Consider the following 27,056-nt stretch of genomic DNA (forward strand, 5'->3'; position numbering starts at 1 on the left):
TACGGGGTTAAAGGGAGAACACGGAGATGGGCATTGCATACTGTATAATGCAACTCGTAACACAGTGTGATTGTACACGTGGTAGACAGCATCATATGAGCAAACTTCTCTAAATCACATACAACCCACCCCCAGAAAATCAGTTCTATGTAGTTTTGTTTCTTCTTTCAATGATCCAAAAAGTTGCAGTTCTATTTCTAGCTTGTGCAAAGACACCTCTTCTGTCACTGGTTGAGACCTGTACTCCAAAGAGTTTGGCGCAAAGCACCGTCACAAATAGCCTGATTTGTATATAACCAAGCCCACCCCTATCCTGTCACTTATGTGCTACAGTATATAGTAAAGATGGTTAAAAGATATAAGTAATCCTTTATTTACTAATTAAATAGCAATTAAAATAATAATAAGGTAATGAAAATAACATTGATCAACTAAAAGAAACAACAGTAATCACAAATTTATAATTATCAGCTCAAATTAACAACAATGCATCCCTCTTTAGCATGTAGCGGCTGCCTGCACTTTCTCTGCCTCTGTCATGAGCGTGCCCCTCTGAAATGAAATAGGCGATAAAACCGTCAGTGAGCCTGTAAAGTCATCTGCAGCTTGTCATTCCCCACACCACCAACACAGAATCTGCAGCGTTCGTTACAATACAAAAACAAGACCATGCTGAGATACAGATGCTGGGTAGGGGGTACATGGATAGAGGAAAGGGAGGGGCTCTCTCACTGTCTATATTAGTCTCACAAACCTAGTCTGTTGCGCCACTAATTTCACAGTTGGGTTTAACAGCCTGGCTTGGTTTTATCCTGTCCTGCTCTTTTTTCAACCAAGACCCCATCAGCCCGAGCTAATTGCAAATAAGCAAATTCACGAATGTTAAGTTCGCAAGTGTCAAGACCCTACTGGATATATGTTTGAGCGAATGTTTGAGAGAATGGAGGAAGCTGCATTTTTACTGGTGAACTGAATTATATATGTTTACTAAATGTTTGAATTGTGCATAATGAAAAACTGGTACTACTTTCATACAGTAGGTACTAGTACCTGATAAGAAAAAAATTAAATACCCAAGAACAATAAAATATAAAAGCAATAGTGTGAAGAATGCTGTGGGCTGAAAGACCTTGATTTACATGGAATTTCAAGAATACACACATTTCAATGCTAATTATCACATTTTCTCTTACATCCTGAGAAGAGACTTTATTTTTAGGTAAGGGAAAACACTTGCATATGTGTGAAAGTGACACTAACATGTGTTTTACTTTGCAAAGTCTTCTTTGTTAAAAAATGTTACTCTGGTATGCTTTGATAACCACAATGAGTAAAGCATAGTAACATCACCGCAATATATAGAAATTTAAGGTAGAGCTTCATGCAAACCATTGGGAAAACATGCAAATAAAAATAGAAGAGTATGGGGAACACATTTTTAAGGGGTAACTGTAAATGTATGAAGTATGACATTAATTTAAAAAGGCTAAATAATTAAGGGGAAATACTTTATGCTTGAAAAAAATGCATGAAAACAGTGCAATTGTTTTTTATTTTACTGCTTAGTCATTGCTGTTTTTGCCTGTAAAAAGACAAGATGCACGAGATCATTTTAACCTCTATCGTTTTGCTTTTGTAATTTTCTGCACCACCGCGGATGTGACACCATAAGAAATCCTAAGAACATCCTCCTGGAGTACAACCATTGTCCTGATGCAGAGGTAGCAGTTTTCCTTGAACTATCTTTCATCTGTCATTTATTATAAGGTATCCTAACAATAAAGGGTGAATCAAATCCATCCACCAAACCAGAGTTCTGAAAAGCACAAGTCAGCAACAGACACCAGAAAGGAAATATTGATCATCCCTTTACTAACTGTATTATATTTAACAATGGAAGTTAATTGGTCGGACAGATGTTTCCCAATTTAACTCTGTATGAAGCATCGTGGCTCCTTCACAGCTGACTGATCCCAGGTTCTGCTGGGGTCTACACAAAAAAGTAACTTGTCTGTATAACATGGTTAGTGAGGCACTACCAGAATGTCAATACTCTTGAATTCTGTAACACAACAGTCCTCCCCTATCGAACAGTGAAAAAGCGAAGACATTATTGAATCACATTACCTTGTTTCAGAATTAGCTTAGTAGTACAAAGATAAGCCAGTAGAGTTTTGGAGCAAAGTTTTATGGATAGATGATACCAAGATATACCAAAGTTATATAAAGGTTAAAGCATAGAGAAAGAAGGGAACTACAGATATGAATAACATGAATAACCTCATCTGTGAAGCATAGTGAAGGAAATGTCGTGGCCTGGACATGCATGGCCACCTCTGTAACTGGCTCAGTTGTCTTTAATGGAGTTTGTAACAAAAGTTTGGGAGAGAAGACAACAACCAAGTTCAATCAGACTCGGCTGTCAATAATTCGCTATCACTCCTGATGTCATTTCCTCTCCTAAAACACTATAAATACCATACGTGATCCCCTTCTCTCCCTCAATCACACCTTTTTGCATCCCACCACCACCCCATCTCCACCTCTGCAGCTGCCCCTTGGTCACTCCTCACTCTGCATGGTGGTCCCAACCTGCCAGGAGGTCAGCCCTCAGTCCAATGGGTTAAGCTACATTTTCACTAAATACTCCATAATCCTTTCAGTACACTTTATTCTTGGATGTTGTTATTCCTAGTGAAATGGTGATAAAAACTAATGATGTCAGCAGCAGAACGAATTCTGATGTTTATAGAAATATTTAATTTGTTGATGTAGAAGAAAATGCATCCATACTTATTGGGTGCCGCTTCACCATGAAGCATGAAAATGACCCAGAACATATTGTTACCAAGGAGTTCATCGGGGGGAAAAGTAGAAAAACTTAAAACGGCCAAGACAATTTCCAATTTCAATCCAGCTAAGTTTGAATTTTACCTGCTGAAGAAAGTCAGAACACCACCAAGAGCACAAAGCGTTTGTAGCACAGACATGGTAAAGCATCTCAAATAATTGCACAACATTTGATGGTATCAATGTGATGCAAACTTCATGAAGTTATTGCCTCAAAGGGATCCACAAGAAATACTGATTTTTACACTGAATTTTAATTAAGGACAATGTGGCCTTTAGAAATCACTATGCTGAACAGTGTTTTTGATCAAATTTAGATTTTTCAGACTGGATTTTGATCTTGGAATTACCCAAAAATAAAATATTGTACAGTAGACTCAGTTTTACTTCGTAGTTAGGTTCCTAACATGATGCATTCACCCAAAATCACGGAAAATCAGAACACCCCTCTTAGGCCCGCCTATCCCCCTTCCAGCAAGTCAAATCAATCGTATGTCTATTAATATGTGTGTGTGTAGTTTAAAGTATTATGAAAACAGTAACGCAGCAAATATTGTATTACACAGTATACACAATAGATCAAATAAAATTTCATTTTAATAAAAGGAACAAGTAATAGGTTTATTCCATACTAAAAAGAGAAGAAAGTAAACACAACGTTTCACCTGTGGAGCCTTCTTCAGGTGTGAGAGAATACACCTGTATTTAATAATAAAATACAGGGAACATAGCAGATGCATAGTTCTCAAGAATAGACTTCTCTCCGTCTGTAATTAATCAAAGGTTCATGCCTGCAATACATATGTGCCAAACTCGTCTCCAACCACGCAACTTGTTCAAAATGTAATTTTTTTAACTATAAATCAGGCACTTTTCTTGAAATGCCTTTCCCCTTCGCACTTGTTTCTTTCCCCTTCGTACTTGTTTTCAGTTTACGAGCCATATTGATTGACGGTGATGCTGCACGATAAAGAAAGCACCAGCATGCTATAGGCTCTGTAACTAGTTTCCAAAGCGTAGCTCAGGTGTGTGCCAGACCAGATGTGAAATTGTGAAATTTCCTGCATTATTTAAGTTTGATTTTTAGTATCATACCTTTAAATGGCTTGATATATACTTATGAAAAGTATAGATGGGGAGTGGGTATGATATCCGTTTTCCCAGCTACATCAGTGTAAAATAACTGTCTCCTTTCTTTTCTTAGATCAGTATTTGACTTGAGTATTTGACAACAATTAAAAATGATGACAGCACCGTGAAATTTCTTCCAAAGGTCCCACCTGGTGTTATTGGCTGCAATTAAATTTTGCTGTTATACACTGACTTTTTTTAGCTGCTATCAAGATAAAATTGGTTTTACCTTAACTAAATGAAGATTTCAAACGAGGAGGTGATTTTACCTTTCTGCAATGCAAAGGTTTTGAATGTAAAATAATACTTACAACTGAAGTCATATCATGATGGAAAATTACCAGGCTAAAGGCTTAGAAGTGTCAGCTTGATCTTTGCAAAGGAATTCCTTTGTCCTTCTTCATGCAGCTTTGAAGTTTGTGTTAAAAATTTACAAATAAACTTTCTTACCACCCCTTAGAAGCATAAAGGAAACGCTAAACCTTAAAACCTAAAACTTCACATTAAATTTTACTTATTTACACAGGAAAGCAACTATTCTATTTCCACTTTTATACATAAAGCTGGTATTATTGAAGAAATATAGTAGAAGCTTTTGCATATTTACATAATTCTTTGAATTTTCAAACTTACTGCTGTTTGTGTATACATTTTACAATTACATTTCTAATTGTGATAAGCAGTAGGTTTCCTTTTTAAAATTATGGGAGTTCAAGATATTCGGTCTCTTTGCTAACTTCATGCTAATTCAAAGCAAACCTTTTTAATGATGGAAAAACAGCCATAGCAATAATAAATATAATATTACAGTTAAGTACAGATATAAAACACAAAAGAGATTCTTAAGAAAGTATTAAATCATTAAATCTACAGAACGATTGCATTTTTTTTAAAAAGATTGCATTTTTATGATGAATGACAAAATGGAAAAAACCCATATCATATAAATGAAAGTACACTTTAAACATTATGATGGCTAGCCAATAAGGTTTTGCTTTTAAGACCCAATCAGCTAATTTAAATTTATTTCATCAACTGATCATCTAGCAAGAGGCCTACATGCATACAATAGAATCGATACTATTATTCAACGCAGGATTTCATATTGCTCCTGCTGCTTAGAAATAAATAAGACGGTAAGACTTATGTTTCTTGAAAAAACAACTACAAAGGTATTATTACAAAATAATACTCTAAATGCTCTAAACAATCTGTTTCAATTTATGTTGTCAGATTTTCTATTGTTATGCCCCCCAAAAATTGGAATACAAAGACAACCGAAAATCTTTATTTATAAATAGTATTTTTAGGCAATTTAAACAATATAACCGCCAAATTGTGGTTTCCACTTAAAAAATTACAAATCAAACATCAAATGTTAAATACGTGTTTTCATTTAAACATACACACCTGTAAGATATTAAGCATTTCAAAGTCAATATAAGAAAACGTTTGGTTCATTATATTTTTATAACTTTCTTAAAGTGTTCTAAAAGCTGAATTGTTTTTTAATATGATCTACATGGTACAAAAACGCATTTAAGCACATGTGGCAAACGATAATCAAATAAGACTGTACATTAAAATCCGAAAAGCAACAGGATTGATTGAATTTTGTAAAGAGCACTCCCATCACAGCATTTTAACATATCTTATTACATGATGTAAAGGAAGGTTCCCAGAATTTAGCAAAATCTCTAAGTGTGGTATAGTGGGGCTGGTGAGAGCCATACAGATTACCATGCTATTGATTACAGATGACCTTGGGAAAGCAGAATGCAGCAGCTGGCAGAGAGAGAGAGAAAGTAATACTGCAGCATTTCTAAAATAGCGGAAAAAAAACACTCAAAAAGGCTGTTTAGGCAAGCAAAAGTACTGCACTGAAAACTACAGTAATTAAAAAACTTAATGAATAGCTGCACCAGCATTTATTTTGCCCTATATTTCAAATTCCTCCAAAAGTATGTATTGTCTAATTGGAAAACAAAGCAGAGATGAAACCACCAGTTTCATACATCTGATTGTGATGTATGTTTTGTTTTTTCCTGAGCTAAATTTCTCACATCAAAAACAATAAAGCCAACAGTATTTCCAACTATATGGTTTAATCATAAGCTTCCCTTCAGACAGCCAGAGGAGACAAGTGAGCTATACAGAAGTCGTTTTTGTGGCTCAATGACAATCTACAACCTACAGCTGAGGACATCATTGATCGGTACATGTGCTAGTGTTGTTGTCCTTAGCCAGACAGACTGCTTTAATTTACAAGTCACACAGGCTCTCTCAGCACAATATGCATTCCCTCCTAAGAACTGCCCCCATTTAGTATTTGCCTGACCCACTTCCTGATTGAGGCAGTATGTGTCACAATAAACTATCAACCAAACTGGACACACACAGAGCAAAAAGCCTGGTCATGCAATATATAGCATCCATTTTTAATTAAAGCTCACATGGGACTTCATTAAAACTGTCAGCAGGCTACGAGAGTCATAAATGTTTTTCTACAGCAAAGAGTGGACAGGGACCTAAACGGTCAACAGAAAAAGAAAACAATCGCAAAGGTGTAAAATTACTTAAAATAATTCTGCAGGAATTAAAAGATTTTCTTAAATAAGGAGAAAATTAATGATAATATCTATGAAAAATGCCTAAATAGAGTATCACTAAAATGCAGTAGTGAGTTTAAGAAAAAATATATTTATTAGAATATTCAACCACACCTACAGTACTGTAAATAACTTTTTATAATTTTACCATTTAATCAAATAACCAGAACTGCCAAACCAAAATAAAACATATACAATTTTGCAAGTGCAAGCAATTTCCCTACAATGCATTTAGGCAAAGATCACATTTTTGGAAATCATATTAATGAATCGTATGCTTACCTTTGCAAAATCCCGAACATCAAACAGGTCGAAGGCCTCAAACAATTCGCTTTTCTTCATAGAAAATATTTCACAGCATGCTGTTAGGAATGTCCTGATATTCTTCAAGCACAGAAACTAGAAAAAAACATCATACTCTCAGTGTATCTTATCAGCATTGAATACATTTTTTTTCATTGTCAAAAGATATACAATGAAAGCAAATCTAACATAATAAACACTATCGGACTTACTCATGGAGCTGCTAGGGCCCCAGGTCACTGAAGGGGCATGGGTGATTCACATAATCTTGGCACTGTGTGCCATTTTAAGAAAAGCAGAGATTGTTGCCTTTTTTTGTGCACTCTCAGAATTCTAAATTTACCTTTGTTAATTTATATTTAAATTTACTTGTCTTGTCAGTTGTTAAATTTTGTACTGGTGTAATTGTTTATTCACTGCTGTTTTATCACATCAGTTGGTTTGTACCGTAAAATGTTAATAAATATTGAAAGTACTGAAAGTATGTGCTAAGGACATTTTAAGCAGATTCGGTTGTGTTCTGAAATTGTATTCTACAAAAAAAATATACAGGTGTGCCCTCTCATTCTTTTTTTGACCTCATACATTCTATTCCAAATGACTCCCAACACCATAGAACAGATTATGTTCTGTAGATATACCTAGGATTGGTTAATAAGGTTCATTTTTCTACACTGGAGATTTACATAGTAATTATGAAGCATGTACCAATATCTAATCCACCAATATCTAATCACGGCTTGCAACAGAAATAACACTGTAATACACTAAGCAGCTGAACATATTAAATAAAAGCAAACATCTTAGCTTCAACTCACTAACTCCAGGGAAGGCTTTATAACAGCTTTATTGACATCAAGATACATTAGGAGGTCATTTTTACCTTTCCTAAGAAGTCACATTTTGTTGAGAAATACAAACGCAAGAACAACACAGACAATGCTCATAAACCGTACACAATAAGCCTAATTCATATTTCAGGATTCTGAAAAAAAACTCATCAAAGTTCCCTTAGTACTCAATGAAACACATTACTTGAAATGCAAATACACTTTACGGACTAATACATTTTTAATCAGGTAATTAATAAAATCTGTTTAACCTTTGTGAAGAAATCAATTTATGTAGCAATGCATATTCTGCATAAATATGGAATAACTGAGCACCAGCATATAGAACACTATTACTACTGAATGCAATTTATTGCTGTACTGCTAAGACTATATTTGCAGATGTTTGGCAGTGTTTTTGATGCTACACAGTATATTTATTAGAATGTTCTGTTACTTTTTATTATGTGAATTCATAGGTTATTATTTAATTACACTTATTTTCTTATTAATGTAAATGAAATCACAGAAGCGTAATTGTGTATACTACTATGCAGTTACATTTTCCAAACTATATTAGTTTAAAATATGAGCATTGTACACATACTGTACCAAATCTCTGAAAGCAATAATCTTAGTTGCTCACCTCCTATCAGAAGCTATTCATAATCTCAGCCATGATAAACCCCAGAAACCTTAATCAATCTAAGAAGACCAGTTCTAATTGCTGACAACTGTTATAACATTTTCAGAAGTATCTAGATTTCTGGTGATCTTTATTACAAGCTCAACAAAACTGTGCAAGGCACTCGAGAGCAGTTCAAGAGGAAGTTGGGTAAGGAAAAGCACAGAATATCTCAAGACCTGGCATATAGATTTTATCTGTATATACTGTAAATATATAAGGCCCAACCAAAAGACATTGAACTTTTTCGTTATGTTGTTTTAGAGAATATTTCTGTGGCTGAAGCTGAGTTATTCAGTATTTAAATTATAACACAGAAGGTCACAGAGAACTGATGGTTCATCTGTAATGATTAATAAAATAATACCAATAGTATTTTAGAACATAAAATTAGCAAAGACCTTTGTGGGAGGATTAACAATAATAACTACAAATGGCTTTCGTCTCTAGATATTAGCAATAAGGGTTAACTAACCCATGTTACTTTTTTGGAAAATATGAAAATATCATAGGGCAGCATGGTGGTGCAGTGGTTAGCATGAAATCACAGAACTGGGGCCCTGGATTCAATTCTGGACCTGGGGTGTTTTCTGCCCGGAGTTTGTATGTTCTCCCTATGTCCGTGTGAGTTCCAGTTTTGTCCTACAGTCCAGAGACATACTAGCATAGCGGAGCTAGTTCGGATACAGTGATGTCACCATCCTCCCTGCGCGTAGCAGGGACCTCAGCTGCCTGGACTAGGGGAGGTCTCCTTTAGCTCATATGGCTGGTTCCCTGTTGCGTTACCCTGGAGACCTGGGTTCGCGCCCCAGGTGATGCGGGACGAAACGTGTGGCGGAGGGCACAAGCCTGCGCAGAACTGCGACGGTCACACTAGTACATTAAACTGTGGGAAAACTGGCCTTAGTGTGAGTGTGTCTATGTTTGTATCTGTCGGACCTGCTGTAGACTAATGTCCAGGCTGTACCCTCCCTTTTAACCAGTGTGTCAGTTCAGGTACTATCATGCCTAACCCCGAGTTAAGAAGTGTGTCCATGCTGGGTCTGTGGAAAAAAGAACAAACCAACTTTGAAGAAACAAAGATAATTGCTATGGCATGTCTGGGATTTTACAATAAGCTTCCCAGCCTTGATGAACTCTGCTATTCCAGGATCATCATCATTGTCCACAGAGTAGCGACAGAGAGGAAAATAAAGTTTTCAATAAAACAAGAATGAAGCATAAGGCACAGAAACTGTCAAATATATTCTTACAGTATTATGCATTCCATCTTATCAAAAAAGCTGATCTTGCAGACATCCCAGAGTATGTGCAATTCCACAAGGGTTCATTATCTGAAGGAAACGGGCCTTTTATGTTCAAAGCTACTAAATTGCAGTGGTGCACCACTGCAAATGGCACAGTCAGTTACTGCTTGTACCAAGGCTACAGAGTATTTCAATATGATATTTTATGAATTAGGAATCATATATTTTCAAAAAAGGAAGTGACTTCTTTCCAGTTATTGTGTTAATTGTACTGATGCCTTTTTACAAGAAACACCTACAAGTGAGTGCTTTTCCACACGAGGATATGATGTAATACCCTATTTATAAACCTGTAGGAGATTCCACAAAATCATTTAATGACTCAGCTCTGATTAAGCTCTGTTTTTATTTATACAAATAACTGCTTAGAATTCTTGAATTCAGGATAAAAGTGATGAATCTATACTAGGTCTTCTGTTTATCCTTCAATTTTATCCTCACAGCTCTTCACTTGAGAGAACTCCTCCACAGAGCCAGTTACTTTCTCCCTCCTCCACAACTGTAAGCTGTGGACGATTTATAGAGATGTCGAAATCTTGTTGTATTTTGGACTCCAAAGACCAGAGCTGGCCAAACCTTTGGCACAGTTGTTCAGCAAAAGGTTTTAGATAAAATTATTCATTTTGAAAACATAATCAATAGCACTGTAAGACCAAAGGTCACATTTGACAGACACCATCTGTCAATCAAAAGAAGACAATTCAGTGTACCTCTGCACTGTCACATTACATAATCATTATAATAGCCAGTGGAGTGATTTCTTTTAACATATAGTAAGTCATGAGTAGATATAGTACATTCTATTTAATGGATATCCCTGTGAAATTGCGTGGTCTAATAAATAAGCTAACAACAAATAATTTACAGCTCAAATACTGTTCCCAAACATATCACAGACGCGGTGGAAAACATCCAAACGTTTACATAAAATTGAATATGGTGTCTGATGGATGAGCATGTTGTATAGACTACATGGAATAAATTGGCAAAGGCCATCGACATAGAAAAATCTGATTGTGAACCAGACAAACGCAGAATTATTCAACAGTGGAATGGGACACACAACACAGTCTCTTTAGTTCATCTTTTACCATCAGTGTTGGTATTGGCAGTTGACAAATGTTTAAATTGAAAAATTATATCTGTCTTATTTTTTATTGCCCTATCGCATATATCTAATATTCTGTCGACAACTTTCTGTGAATATAAAATCACCATCTTCCTGAATGCAACCTTTCATCCTCATTATTGATATTATGTAATTAAAGGCAAGACTATTGGATAGGCACAGACAGACCTACATAAATTATGTGCCAAATACAAGTGGTCCTTTGCATTAGCTACTCAATTGCTAGTAGAAAATGCTGTCTGTTAGTGATACAAATTCATTGTCAATAAAAGAAAATAATGCTTAATAAATGTCTGGAACGCCTCCAGCCTCTGAGCAGTTTTCTGCAACTGTATACAAATACAAAATGGGATATATTTTAGAAGTAAGCTTGCCACGAGAGTGTAAGTTTATTCCAACTCTTAAATTAAATTCTATACATTTTAATATCAAAATATTTTAATTGCTCCCACCAACATATAAGGTTAAAAGACCAACAACATAAAAAATCAGTATGTCATCACTCTACATTAAAGCACTCACATAGATAGGTAACAGACTGAATACATTTTTTTATTATTTTATACCTGTCTAAAGTGTAGTGTGTTCGTCTTAACTGTACAATGGAAAAAAAAAAACGTTTGGCATTGGCAGAAAAAAACTCGTGAAACATTGAGAAATCATACAAGAATACAGGCTGAAAATCATTGGGAAAAACAGAGAAAACCTACAGCACAGCACATCTGAGTAAGAAAAACAAGGTCATATGTTTACAGAGAAATTGATTAAACTGTACCCAACTGAACTGACACTATCCAACTGCATTTAAATAATCTCTGTTTTACTGATATTCAATGGCAAAGCTGCCCCAAAGAGCACTCTGCCAAGCACTTAAAGCTAAATGTAAAAATTCCTAGACCAGTCTAATTCACTCGGTATTGACATATCCATGATTCACACTTATAAATCAATATGCTATGCCTAACTGATAATAAATGTAGGGATCACAGAAGTAATCTATATCGAAGCTTTTAAAAGAAGCTAACTTTTAGAAAAATAGTTTATCATTGTTTTTTTTTATTTTTTTCATTCATATACTTAGAGTATATAGAGTAGCATGATGCTATCGGTGACATTTTTTATCACTTTCAGCTTCGGGGAATAATATGTACAAGAGGAGAAATTAGAATAAAAATATCCATGTTTAATTTCATAGTATAGAATTATCAAATAATCACCTTAACATAAAGTACTTTTATTCTGCACTAGTACAGAGTGTATAATCAAATGCATACACTCGAGCTCTGACTCCTTTCCATTATGATTTATACAGGGAGCAACAGATCCGCAACATGTCATTCTGAGATATTAATATCACTGGTAAAAGACACTGTGTAGACTTGAAGATGACTATTTGTTAATTGGACGTCACAGGAACAAATCAAATAAATTCTCTAGCTGAGTAAAACCATGGAACCTGTACTATAAAACTGACCACATTCTTCTGGAATTGAGCACAGTTTACAGTAGTAGAATCCTCACATTACCATGCAAATACAGTAACTCCTGGCACTGATTGAGTATTGCCAAAAAGCGAAGTGTCAATCTTTGGGTAGCACTGTAAACACTCGCATTTCATTCTGGTTTTACTATGTAAGAAAAAGCACTTGGGTTACCTACAATTTACAGTGCAGAATCTCTTTGAAGTAAAAATGAAGGTACTACTTCTTGAAGGAAAAGAACACTTTTTTAAAACGCATTCATTCGAAAATTAAAAACTCAAATACCTGCATGTCGATGACAAAATGTTCCAAGAGTGGAAAAACAATAGAAACATCCAGAAAACGTATGGGTGTCTTTGACTGAACAGAATGACACTGTTCAAAAGTTTTGGACAATCAAACAGAGTAAGCAAAAGCACAAGCCCTATCCCGTTAGGTAAGAAATACACTTTTACACTGTTGCGAATGGAAAATGTATCTTTTGTGTGCATGATAATTGACAAAATGGTGGGCACTAATAGTGGCTGCTGTAATCCAACACTTTACTTCTGTGCTCATACAATATTTAAGGGAATTCAACACTTTTTCACAAATGGGATTATTTAATTACAGCATACAGTATAGGCCTGGTATAGGCATAAGATACGTCTGGACGAGATCCTTGGATTAAGTAGCTGCTAAAAAAAACAAAGGAGCTAGATGGGTCAAATTGTCCTTTCTTATTTGTTAGCATTCTAAATCCAAGCCACATTTTACAGCACAAGAGAATGTATAAACCAGGTTAAGTTTCGGAGCAATTATAATCTTTCTGCGTGCATTGCAATTCAGTGTGAAATAAAACCTGTTTTTTAAGAGCTGTTGTGATGGTAGAAGACAAAAATGTATTAATAAAGTACATGTGTTAACCGTATCAATAATGTATTAAAACTTTTGACTTCTATGGTTTCTTCTATAGCAATCCTACTGGGTGCTCTCAGTGGCAAATAGCTGTAGCTCCTATCTCTCCTCCCCCCTGCTTGTTTCTGAAAAAGTGGTTTGAATTAATTATAATAATTCTCACCAGAGCTTAAACAGAAATTCAAAAACAGGTCACATAATACATGTAATGTGCTAGCACTGAATGAAAGGCCTTGTACAAAAAATGATAGAGAAAGCTTGCTAAATTATGATAGAATCACAAACCTGTCATTCGGTAAATGGAATAAAGAAAAAAACACCCATTGGAGAGACATAAAGACAAAATATTGCCTTTTATTACAGTATCATGTCTCAAAATTTATATATGTTTTAGTAGTGACCTTATATTATACACTGTATGTATAATTTACATGTAGAGACAATTTTCTTACATGGTTAAAGGTTAAACACTGCAGATAAAAAATAATTGCATAGTATTCTTAGAATCGACTACACATTATTGCTGTCCTTAAAAAAATCACTAGTTTTACACAGAACTATACAAAGCACTGCCCATTTAATTTCAGGACTCTAAGGTACATTGCTTTTTCAATGCACAATTGAAAGCTATTTTAAGTAAAGCTTGCTCCAGTGCTTCAGGGAAAATATATTTGCTGTTCTCTGGGTATACAGTACTTTAGAAGTCTATACCCCTATCCCTTCCCCAGCTTCAATGCAGTAAAAAATCAAATGAACTGGAAAGAAAGGAATATGGGACAACAATTTCCAGACAAAGCCAAAATAATTTAACCAAGTGCAAAATGCAAAGGGAAAAAGAGGAGAAAAAATGTATTTTTAAATCGCATAGATTGTTCATAGTGTACAAATTGTATTATCCATCCATCCATTTATTTTAGAAACTGCTTTATCCAGCAGAGTCAGCCTGGCAAGAAACAACAAGGCAGGATACACCCTGGATGGGACACTAGTTCATCGCAGGGCACACAGAAACAAGAAAACCAGGGACAAGAAAAACACTGTCAGAAAAAGTTTGTACTGTTTGAAAAGTACTGTCAGTTTGTAAATGTTGGATGATTTAACAACACTATCCTTCAAGTAGATTTATAAGATGATGATAAAGAAAAAAATATTCCCAAATCAAATGAATGTTGTGTAAAAAGGCTCCGTCCTACTGCTGCCCAATTCCATGAGTTACCCAGTCATGTTGTAGAACCATGACTGAGTCTTAAATCAATCAGCTACAAAATACAAAAGGGGCTAGATGGGTTGACGAATCCCTTGGTTTTGTTATCTTTCTTTTCTTCTCATGTCAGTACTGGCATGGGACACTAAGGAAAACTTAAGTTGCTGCTTTTGGTGGTCTAGTAGGTGTCACTCTTCCCAGTGGAGATTCATTTCCAAACCAATACTCCAATATGATGATGATGATGGATAACACATCTAACTGAAGTCATTCCAGATCCTAATGCAACATTCCATGGCATTGTTCAAAACAGTAGAACATGTGTTAACCCCATTGTACTGCTAAAATTCCACTCTCAGCTTGTCCAGAGGCTGGGCTGCTAAAAGTTCCCCATAATGCAACTGCTGAAGCAATTTCTCACTTCTGTACCTGATGTGCTGTGTAGCTGAGCTGCTAGCACATAACAACTGCTATGTGTCACCCAAGCAGGTGACGTACTTTAGCAGTGAATGAAGTGGATCCCCCCCTAAATGTAAATCGGTTTGTGATCAAACACTATACTGTATAAATGCAATTAATATTTATACATTGTATGTACATTATTAATCGCAGAATATAGGTAGCACTTCAGAAATGTCCATTCTCAAAAATAGTAACAGCATAACACATTTCTCTCCCATTCCATTAGCAAGTGGACTACATCCTCACTACAGCACTCAATATTAAATTTTGAAAATGAGTTGATTATCGTGACTCTGGACTGTCATGCAAATATTCAGCATTATTCTTCCCCATCCTACAGCAAATTATTGCACACAGTAAAAGTGAATTTATAAACATGAAATAAAAATTCTGCTACAAATTGTATACACCATATTCAAAATGAAAAATGGTTGATTTGAGTACATTACATATTGGGTTCATATTGAGTCCTGTCCCAGTTCAGTCCCAGTTGTGGTTTTCAGCTTCAATTAGAATAATATTTTCTCACATAAAATTAATTTTAATTAGAATTGCTTTCATTATAATTAGAACCAAAGTTACTGAGCCTGTCCATATAGTTCTTATATAGTGTATATAGTTCATATAGGGACATTCTACTTCTAGTGCATATATACAGAAGTCTAGCATGTAATATAGGATTTATATTAAATTCGTAAAAAGTACTTTGCTCAAATATAAACACCAAAACAGACTTAGGAATGCAAAAACATAAAAGTAATACGTTGCTTCATGCTTAGACTACACACTGACCACATTGCTCTCGCTTTATATGGGATTGTTAATTTTAAGATATTTTAACAGATGGCTGACATCAAAAGGGGAGAGATTTGTAGATAAATCCCCTAACATAAAAGACAGAGCCTTTAACACAAAATGCAAATCAAATTTCTGAGAATGTCTATCTTTCCCCAGTTCAATACTCAATTCAGAACACAGAGATTACACTAACAGGCAATGAATTATTCCAATATAAAGAGGAATACTAAGAGGAAATATGCTTCGATTAATCAGAACTGCAAACATTTTTATAATATAGATCTTACATGCATGCTAAATCATATGCTTTAAGATGTATATATCACCCATTTGAGCAATATACAGTATTATTATTCTTTATCTTCCAATAAGAAATATTCCTTTTTCTCTACATTTTCAATTTTGAACTTCCATAAAACCACATAATTCTATATCCTTAACAAAAAATAAGATAGTGTTGTTACACAAACATTAATTGGAATTTAAAATATTTAATCTATAGCCTTGCTAATTAAGAAAATAAAATGTGCAGCACCATTGCAGAGCTGTTCAGCATTTTGATCCCTCGAGGACTGAAGGTCAGTTTCCTTGGTGACCAAATGAAAGGTCACTGCACGTGTGCGAGTCTCTGGTCTAATGATAAGATGGCTACTCAACCATGTAAAAATCTGCAAAAAGTTTATTTAAAACGATGCCAAAGGTACTATCTAACAAGACAGTAAAAGCCCTTCATCCTTTCAAACTGAGTGTGAAAATAGTGTGAAAGGTTATACTAATAAAGAGTACTTGATCATTTACTTCTAGGATTAAAAATGATTTTATTAAATTTGATTTAATAAAAATCAAATCGCATTTTTAGATTAGAGAGCCTGGAGGATAGTGGAGTAGTGACTAGTAGTGTTATAATCTTTTGATTAAAGGTTTTGGGGTGAAATACAGGTGTGCAAACTGTTCATGTGTCCTTAAGCAAAGTACTCAAGCAAACCCCCATCTGTATAAATTGGTAGCAATACTAGTATGTTAAAAATAATTGGAAAATTAAGCTGCTTTGGAAAAAGGATAAGGAAAATAAGTTAACAATAACATGTTCCACAGCAGGGTGCGTGTCTGGTGAACTAAGTTTAATTGTAAGCAGGCTGAACGCGTAAACAACTGTGAACTTACAGCAGGATATCTACATCAGGAAAGGGAAAAACAAGAGAACAATCCAGGAATGTACAGGAGGCTAAGACCCTGCATACTTCAAGACGACTGGTCTTTTACATTTATTGCAATATTGCAAAAAGCCCTCATATACCACCCCAGACTCACTGGGCCTCATTAGACTTATACAGCCTGAACATTTACATTTTCCAAAAGGCACTTTTTTTTGTTTTATCCTCTGCAATCTTCTTTCTTTCATGCTTGTGAATTTTAATCTTTTACTGTTATATGTGCTTTTTATTTAATACAATTATTTAAATTTTTGGTTCTTAAGAGCACAATATAAATAGCTCTATTATGATATCAGTTTGTACTGTGATTACAGGAAGAGTGTGTAAGAGCAAATGTTATAAAACAGTCTTTACTCCATGTAAGTATTTCATTACTAAAAAGAAACACAAGTTAAATCATGGAACCTGAACAGTTTATAGCGAAATCTACATCTTTCAACAAATTTAGCCGATAATGAGATCCTTTTGTTCGCAGAGAAAAAGATGGGAACAATTGTAACAAATACATTAATTGCAGGCCTTTCAGAATTTCCATATACTTGGGAAGACAGTAGCATATTATCTATGGTGAGAATTTGCTTAATGTAGAAAAACTGTTTTGAAATCAGGGTCTTTGTATTCATTATTCTGCTGTAGCACGTAAAAGCTACTGTAGACCAGAATGAGGAAATGCTGAGCTTCAGCACTTACACTTGTACTTTTCTCAACTAATTCATTAGTTGCCAAATACCAATTAGACTACAAGGGCAGCTGCTCCAGGCTCTGAGTCTGTACGTAATGAAAGGAAAATTTCCAGAGATTATTAGCAGGAAGGTTTGATTTTATTAAAATACAACCTAAAAGTGGCTTGCTTCCCTGCCTAAGTAGACGCTACAATATGTTCTACCCTTTAACTACGGTAAAAGCTTTTACTATAAATGTTTACCTTGTCATTAGCTATTTTAAAAGGAACGGCTTATTATTTTTTTTCTAAAATCAGAAGACAAACGCTTTCGTTTAAACAAATTAGCAACTTTACTTAAAATTACGGTCAAAATGTGAATTGTACTTTTTTGATGTTTGAGATGAAATTACTCTCCTTAAAATTTACACATTTTGGAAATTCAGAATAGCAGTTACGCAGTTTTCCAATAGAATTAAGATCCAGGTAACTGTGTCTGTTTTTTTAACTCTGTAAGCTCTTTCCAACAGCAGATGGAAGATCTTATATTTTCGGTGAAGAGAGTGCGAGGCACTTCTTACATGGAAACTGTATTAAACCAATACTGAAGTATTTCAAACACTTGAATTGACAATGATAGAAAAATAAAAAAAGGCCTAGGGCTACCCAGAAAACCCATACTTTGCATAATTTTAGTAGTGGTCAACCAACCTAAAATAATGCAAAGCTGGGGAACTTAAAACGTATTTTTTCACTATAAGACTAAGGTACTTTATTTTCACTTTCAACCTATTTTAAATAAATTACTATGTGCCAGAAAGAGTCCATAGGCTTATATAAAAACAATGTTTAATTTAAAAAATATAGTAAACTTATAATAAGTGTTCATTTTTTTTAAATTTTCCCCAGGTAAATTCTACAAGCCAAGCAGCACCACATTAATCTCTCAGCCTCAATCCTGTTGAATATTTTCACTTTCTAGTATATAATATCTACTGTATATTATATGTTTTTTTTATCATTTAAGTAGCTGAAATGTAAAATTTACTTTGGCATAAATAACGTCTAGAGACATGCTACTAAAAGCTATAGGTAAGAGAATTTAATAACGCTGAGATGGTATCAGTCCCTGGAAACACAGGTCAGTTGCTGAATGACAGATTTAACTTCAATGCGTTGCTCGTTCAATTTCCTGGATATCTCTCCATTTAATTAAGGTCATTATTAATGTAAAACTGCAGCGTCTGTTGGTTTTACTAATAAATTTAATAGCCTGCTGCTTTCTTTGAAACTGCAGAGGCAGTCGTTCTGTCTGATTTTGATTTATATGTCCATAATGCACACAGCACAAAGGGAAAGGAAACTACAGGCTTTCAAGTGACTAAAGGCATGAAAAGCAACATTATTTTGCTAAGTGTGGCATCATACCGTATGTCTTAATGATCCCTAATTGGGCAAATTTGTAACTCTTCCTGACATTACCTTTTAAAAATGTTAATGCATAAATTACAAAACAAAACTGATTCTTGGCACTCAAAAGCCTCCAGGATTTAATTTGCTTAATATGCTCTAGTTTGGATAAATGCTCTAACAGTTTTGTGCACCTTAAGTAATAAGGATAGGACATTCTGGACACCAGTCACCAAGCATTTTGCACAAACTACTGACCTCTAAACTAATACTTTCTACCAATAAGCACAGATCACTACATCTGCCAGTACAGTTACCCACGGCTATAATAATACTCTCAGTTCTCAGGTCATGTACAGTATTCGGAGGAATACTCTGACCTTTAAAAAGACACCACCTTGTCGTCATGCATGAACCTACCTTTCTTGAAACAGCTCTTATCTTATTAACAAGATCCTGTTATACCCTTTTTAAAAATCACTTACACTGAGCAAAAAGGCCCTGTGCTTGCATCGCAATCTACTATGTTTCATAATTGGAAAACTATCATAAAATTAAAAAGACAACACACACTTACATCTGTTACATCTGGTGCTGTTTCCTTTCAATCAAACATACCGTGTTGACAATAAAATACAAATTATACCTAATTTCTGTTAATGTAGAAAGCATATCTTCATATCAGTCAAATTCATATTCTACTTTTTAAAATCATAATTGGTCAATTGTTTCCATAATTGCATATACGAAATTTCACTTCATATGAGCTCATTATGTTCAATATGTCCACTGCCATAACCACTCATTATATAATTTATATTTTTCTACCTTTCAATGCTCAGAATCAAAATCAAATACTTGTAACAGTTGGTGAACGTTCAGACAGGCTAAGAGACAAGACCAACATCTATAGCCATTTAAACATACATTTAAGTTAGACTTATATCACAATTGTTATATGTATATTTCAATCTATACAAGTAGTGTGGTAACACTCATTTCTGAAAGCCTGTGAATACAATTTAAAACTGATCCACAAAAAGTTTTGCTTTCACCCTGTATTGCATGGCACATTTTCAGGCTTTTGTTTCTTTTCTTTCCCTTGAGTCAGCTCAGCGAATGTCTCATGTGCTGTAGAGTGGAAATGATAAAATAGCTGTCTCTAAATTCATGAATAATTCATTTTGGAATTTGCATTAAACCCCTTAGTCATGTTAATCTGAACCCGGTAATGAAAAGCATTTCTATTTTGGTCTGGGGTTTCCAAACTATGTCTTGAGTACAAAATACTCAAGTAACATAAATACAGGTTAAACCCTTAATATAGGTTAAGGACATAAAGTTTCTGAATAAACCATCTTATGGACACTGACAATGTTGATATTCACTTGGTAATGTGCAAAATAAAGTGTTTCTTGTGGGCAGCATTCAAAAACATTAACTGTATTTTTTGTCATAGCGAATATTTTGCAAGCAGTCCTCTTAAATTTATGATAGATGGCAAAGGGCATTTTCAGTTGGAAGTATTTTCAAATGCCATGCTGAAGTTCCTGACTAAGTCTCAATCATAATGACTGGTCAAGGACAGATCAGTACCCATTTATGAAACTAACCTGTTATAATCTTAATCTTCAAATTTTAACCAAAACTTCAAAAATCATGTAAATGCTTTTACTGGATAGCAGTGAATATTTTATTGAATATGAACAACGAACGTGTAATAAATATATTGAAAAGCATCAGTGAGCGCCAGAGCAGACGAACTATCTAGTATGATACAGTAAATATGAAGTAAGATAGAACCATCATTACCCATTGTGCAAGAAGGCCTCGGTTCATTCCGGGAACGTTTGCCCCTTAAGGTGCAGAAACTGAGCAGGTTTCTTATCCCGTGAACCAAGCATTCAAACAGGACAGGATTCTACAATAGCCAACCTCTTGTGTGATAGTTTCAAATGAAACTGTCCTTGCAGAATTCTGAGGAACCAAAAATAACACCAGACCTTGAAATATACTAGAGAACTGTTGTCATATGACTAAACATATACAGTACTGTACATACTCTGCTATTCTTCACTCTAACATGTTGTAACTTTGAGTGCCAGGTAATCTTTCTTACTTGTCCAGTCCAGTAAATTGATCTGGCTATTATTTTTATTCGCATTGTCATAATTAACTGTTCCTCATCAAATAAAAACAATTATTGCTGCAAATATAAATAAAACCCAATTTGCTGAAATAACGCTATAGTAAGATGTGACTCACGGGATGTTTTAACATTCTTTCTCTCTTAAGTTTTACATTATTCTATGAAGATGCAGAACGCTCAAATGTTATCAAAAGTGCGTTTTTTTTTGTATGTGTGCGCTGGTTTGCCTTTTCTTTCCGGCTTTTTTGCTGTTACATTGTAACATTACATTGTTTTACTGTAACTTGCCATAGACATCCTGGTCCGGCGTTACACCTATAGAGGGCAGAATTGTTTGCGTTGAGATAACGGTTCTTAGTAAAATAACTTCCTTATACTTTCTCAGTACGTAAAGTTAAGGTGATGCTTTCATTACGCAAAGTAAAAGACAAGCTCAGATCCCTCAATGTACATAGATTCAGACTAAAACGTTCATTATTTTCGTTTTGTATCCTTTTTTTACCCTTCCTGTTCTGTTGCTAGAAAACATATGGATGTCACAATGCGAAGACCAATTAAATACAGTTGTGAAAGTTGCTTTGCTTTACTATGTTAGCTAGATGTTTAAAAATTATTACCAAATGAAAGAGGATGTTACCAAATGTTTTACAGCAAATCATACTTACACAAAGGCCAGCTGTATGCTGCTTTTTGCTGGAAAGAAAACTGTCATCATCACATTACTACAGTGACAATGTACGGCGAAAGAAAATGTAAACACTGTTCTTACCTGTGACATCTGCGGTCTCAGATTTATCTCCTTAAGATTAATGGACTGAGGTCTCAGGTTGTTCAGAAGCTGGCACAAAAGAACCCCGTCTCTTAAGGTCTGGGCTAAATCAAATACCTGGGCAGACTCCCATGTAACCCGATGGTTCGGTGGTAGCACCTTACAATTGATCAGCCACAGCGCGCATTGCCTCCAATGTTCCATCATTATTTTGTTCAAATAATGTTAATTTATAAAAATCTATAGCTACGTATTTAAAATACTGCTGTTCAAAGAAAAGATAACCGGGATTAAATTAATATATTTACAAACCGTATCTCCCTTGTAGACTACCAACGTGGAAGTGAAATACAGAAATAAAATGCAATTTCACTTCCCACTTTTGCATTGCGCACGCAAACGGGTAGACATCGATGTATAGAGCTTGCACAGACTTTCAAGCTACCGAGCTGTGCAGCTGACAGCTTGCTCTGCTCCCTCCCCTTGCTCGCTTGCTGCTGCTGCGGTCTCACTCTCTCTCTTCCGTCTGCCACTCACACGTTCCATATAATACTGTAGACAGTGCCTGCTCAAAGCTCCGTCCCGAGTCTGTGTTTGCAAATACACCTCTATAGTCAGGTCGGTTATAGCCCGATGAACGGAACAGTGAGAAAGAAGCAATTGCTGACAAATGTGTCATCGTAAACGAAGCCTAAAAAATATAGGGTATTAGAGTCCCTATCAGTGGAGGTGACGGTAACAATGCAATTCAGTGTTGTTCAAACCTCTTGGCTAATCAACTTTACAAAGTAAAAAAAAAACAGTTATCAATAAGCTGTTTAAATTTGTAAATCACGTTGTTTGTTGCACGTTATTGTTTAAACCATCGTTTTTTTTATCCAATAAAGGATATCAGAAACACGTTTGGGGACATCAGAGACATATGCCCGTGGCGTCAAACCATGAATTATTTATCAAAAGGGGGATGGGAGCTCACAGATGTGTCAATGATAGGTCAGAGATGATGTTGTGGGCGATTATGGATTTTAATAGGAAGAATTGCAAAAAAAAAAGTCTTACAAAGTCACTGTCTAAGCCTGAAGTATTCTTCCATTCAAGAAATATATCTGTGAAATCTGCTTTGCAACAATACAAAATTACGTCCATAACCAAATATAACCAGCATTAAATAGTTAGCATGGTAAATATTGTATACAGTATATACAATATACAAATAGCATTGGTTTATGGCAAAGAGAAAGTGAATAGCTTTTTGTACTTTGGTAAATATGGCATACCAGAAAAGGACATTGAAGAGTAATGCTCTATCTGTTGTAAATAATTAAATAATTATCTATGAATGTTTTGCAAAGAACGCTACAGCAAGTGAAATGGTTGATCATGGGCTCTTAAGAATACAAACTCTTAAGAAAAAGAAGTGTTTTATGCCTTAACTGCATTTGCAGCTCCATTGTTTTACAGTGAATTTCCTCTCATGTTATAATTTCTTTGATGTATTTGAAGAATTTAGTTTTTACTGGTGAAAGAGACTGTGTGCTTTTATCCTCTTGGAATACTGTACTGTATGTAGTACTGTATGTATGTATTCATTTCCAGAAGCAATGCTTTAATGGCTGCAAGATTTCCAATTATGTGTTTCAGGGAACATGTTTATGCCCTAAGGAATTTCACTGGCTTCTTTAAAAAGGAAATGAAGATAAAGCACACATGTTACTTTGTAAACAATATTCTAAGCACACAAAAAGACGTCTATGTTATATGATTATCTTGTTAAAGATTAGATGGGTAGCTGCGTCAGCATGCGTAGGCTGCAAAGGAACAAGTAATAGGTTTATTCCATGCTGGAAAAAAGAAGAAAGAAAACACATTTCAGCCGTGAAGCCTTCTTCAGGTGTGAAGGCTTCACGGCCGAAACATTGTGTTTTCTTTCTTCTTTTTTTCAGCATGGAATAAATCTATCACTAGTTAAAGATTATATAACTATATAACCAAAGACTATAGTTTTATAGTTTAATTGCTTATTTAAAATATCATATGAGATGTCTAAAATATCAACAATTCCCAGTCAACCAGTCTGTGGATGGTGGGGAAGAGTGAGAATGAGTTCCATCACCCACGCTGGCTCCCAGACCTCAGTCCTACTGAAAACTGGAAGAGCTGGTGGGAGATGGAGTTCAATACCACACAGCCTGGTGTCATAACTTCAGCTGAAGGAATTCCTGCCTAATGAGCGAAATGCAGCTTGTGCTGCAGATATTTTTAAACCTTGTGGAATACCTACCAAGCACTTCCTGAAAACCCCAGAGGCCCAACATGTTACTCGTTGTGCGTTCCTGTTATGTTGCTTGTTGAGTGTATATTTTACTGTGGTGAGTTTAGGGAGAAATAATCTAGAGAATCAAGATGATGCAATTCATTTACTAACATTCTTATTAGAGAGGGTGCCTAAAGCAAAACCACATTTTAACAAGTATGTAAAGTAAACCAACTAGAATAAAAGGAACAGCGTCCATTTTAGAAACCTGTGAGAAATATGGTTCAACCATCATTGTTGAGCAATGTTGCATTAAAGTATTATAACATACACTCTTATGACCATTAAAGAGTAGCTGTATAAATGGGAGTCCAAGTGCAGAATATTTTGTAGTTTTGAGTAAGGCCAAGATAAACACAACATCCTGTACTGACAACTTCTCAGGAACCTTTCATTCATTTGACTGGAATCTTGGTATGTATTAACTTCGTATCATATTTTATCAATGTAATTATGCAAAGTTGTTCTATGAACAAATATGGCCAACAAGAGCCAATCAAATCAGCTATTCAAATTGTGCATACGTAGACTGTTTTGCTCTATGTTTCTGTGCTGGAGTTTATATTCTCTTATTTCAGTATGTTATAAGGATTTTGGAATGTTGTGTGTAGGAAAATGGATAGATTTGATGATTCATCAAAACATACATGAGTCTCGTTTTATATTTATAATCACTCATTCTGAAAAATGCAATAAACTTTGTCATTAAATTATTTTACTTCACTTATGTTCCTTTTTCTTTTAGTTACTGCTTCTATAGTAAACACCCATAAACTGCTAATCTCTGTTAAATATTTACTAGTAGCATGAAAAGTAAGAATTGTGCCAAGTGTCACTAGCAGAATTCATATTTTAAATCATTTTAGTGATTCCCTCTTATGTGAAAAACAGTAATAAAGTACATTGTGGTAATGTGATTTATTAGAGAAAGTCTGTATAGAGAAAGTTCCTGGGTACAGTACCAGTTCCAGAAAAACAAACATTCCCCTGAGATTAACCTCGGATTTATGGAAACTGTTCATTCATTGTAAAGGAGCTGTGGGGCAAGACAACAGCTGCCAAGTTTCACAATTCAGAGAAATAAAGAATGCGCACATTTATTATCCTAATCTTAAATCTATCAGGTCTAACTTCCTCTATACCTTTAAGTATAAAATACATACATTGTTATGCATAACAATATTTACTTCTATTCCTACATTGTACCACTATGATAACAACGTTAATGCTGAAATATAACACTTTCTGTAATGTTTCCAGAAAAGGCAAAACATACAATTGCTAGAGTTTCATAATGTTAGTGGGTCAGAAGACTTGATTGAGCAATAAACCATTCAAGAACGAGCAGAATGAAGACACTTTGCTGTAATAGTCATGTCAGCTATATTGGAGTTTGTTAAAGCTCAGGTATTACAGTATAGGACTGTATTACTGAGCAGTAAGGAAAATAATCATTTTGCCTAATTATATTTATTTATAAATAGGGAAATGTACAATCGAAATATCTCAAATTAGTGCACACTTCAAAGCTTAAATACATTAATCAATACCTAAACACTAGTTCCTGCAGTCTAACATGTTAATGGACAGCTGTAAGTAATTAAAATAGGTAGTTGCATCAGCATGCATAGGCTGCAAAGGAACAGGTAATTCCACGGGTTTATTCCATGCTGAAAAGAAAAGAAAGGAAACAATGTTTCGGCTGTGGAGCCTTCTTCAGGTGTGAGGTTTATTGCTCAATCAAGTATTCTGACCCACTAATATTATGAAACTCACACCTGGAGAAGACTCCATGGCCGAAACATTGTGTTTCCTTTCTTTTCTTTTCAGCATGGAATAAACCCTGTTCCTTTGTAAGTAATTATATGTGTTCATTAGTACATTTAAGGTTATGGAACTCAAACGAGACCCTATACCTGTCACACACGTGAGTGTGTTACATTTTCCTAATACAGATCATCTCATTGTCATCATAAATAAAAACTGACTTTCAATTTGAATATGCAAACCAATGTGCAAACTAAATGAATATGAATGGGTGAAAAAAACCAACATTATAATGTTTTGAAATTGATTACAAAGCTTTCAAGGGATGTTCCTTTAAAGATCCAAACATAACATCTACAATGATGATGACATTTCAGAAAATAGCAGGGATCCAAACTAAAGGCAGCTGCACGCCTAGTGTACGTAATCCTACTGGAAGTCAACAGTAGATCAAGGGGAACTTGGCTTATGTCCAGGTTCAACTGCTCATCACTCTGCTATTTTAGCAATCTTTAAGAGCAGAATGAGGAAGGGTGGTTAGTGAGATACTGTATAAGCACTGTATAAGCAGGTTTTGTTGATTAATTTATTTTTTATGTCAAGATTGGGAAATACTGTGTCAAAAGTTACAAACATTTTTTTTTATATTTTAAAAATGTCAATTTGATGATACTTTATAAGAATGGTACAGTATGTCTTTTTAATGTAGAATTGGAAAGACCTAAATACATATTTTTGTTCACAGGACAGATAAAATAGTCTAGACTCTGCAATGATCATAAGTTTAGATTTAACCTTGTGTCTTATTAATTTAAAATCATAGTCAGAATCATAGTCTGCCTTAAAGGTATTCTAAATTAGGGTTAGTATTGGGAGAATGTAATCTGACCTAGATTGCATTAAAATTGACCTGTAATTTTAACTCTCCTGTGATGTCATATATTTTTAATCATTTATTTAACCACATAACTCCATTGAGATTAAATTGGTATTTGCGCATTGGCACGGCAGTGTCTATTCAATAGATGGGCAGATGGGTACATTGTATATGAAAAATATTTTAAAAAAACTAATAATACAAGTATC

General features: G+C 34.8%; 1 protein-coding gene across 3 annotated transcripts in view; it reads right to left on the reverse strand.

Annotated features, from left to right (window-relative positions):
* The window catches only part of vav3a (vav guanine nucleotide exchange factor 3a), a 79,927-nt gene extending 57,559 nt beyond the window's left edge, over positions 1-22,368 (reverse strand). The window contains exons 1-2 of one of the 3 annotated variants that reach the window (XM_088598378.1): positions 21,890-22,366; positions 6,873-6,989 (exon numbers count right to left, since the gene is read on the reverse strand). In XM_088598378.1, the coding sequence (XP_088454504.1) occupies positions 6,873-6,989; positions 21,890-22,096 (324 nt within the window). In that variant the 5' untranslated portion in view covers positions 22,097-22,366. Of the gene's footprint in view, positions 1-6,872; positions 6,990-21,889 lie in introns of all 3 variants that reach the window. The other 2 variants (XM_088598377.1, XM_088598376.1) reach the window with 2 other exon arrangements.
* Positions 22,369-27,056: the final 4,688 nt, after the last annotated feature.

The sequence above is a fragment of the Lepisosteus platostomus genome, chromosome 11, assembly GCF_059453375.1.
Source record: "Lepisosteus platostomus isolate fLepPlt1 chromosome 11, fLepPlt1.hap1, whole genome shotgun sequence".
NCBI lineage: Eukaryota > Metazoa > Chordata > Actinopteri > Semionotiformes > Lepisosteidae > Lepisosteus > Lepisosteus platostomus.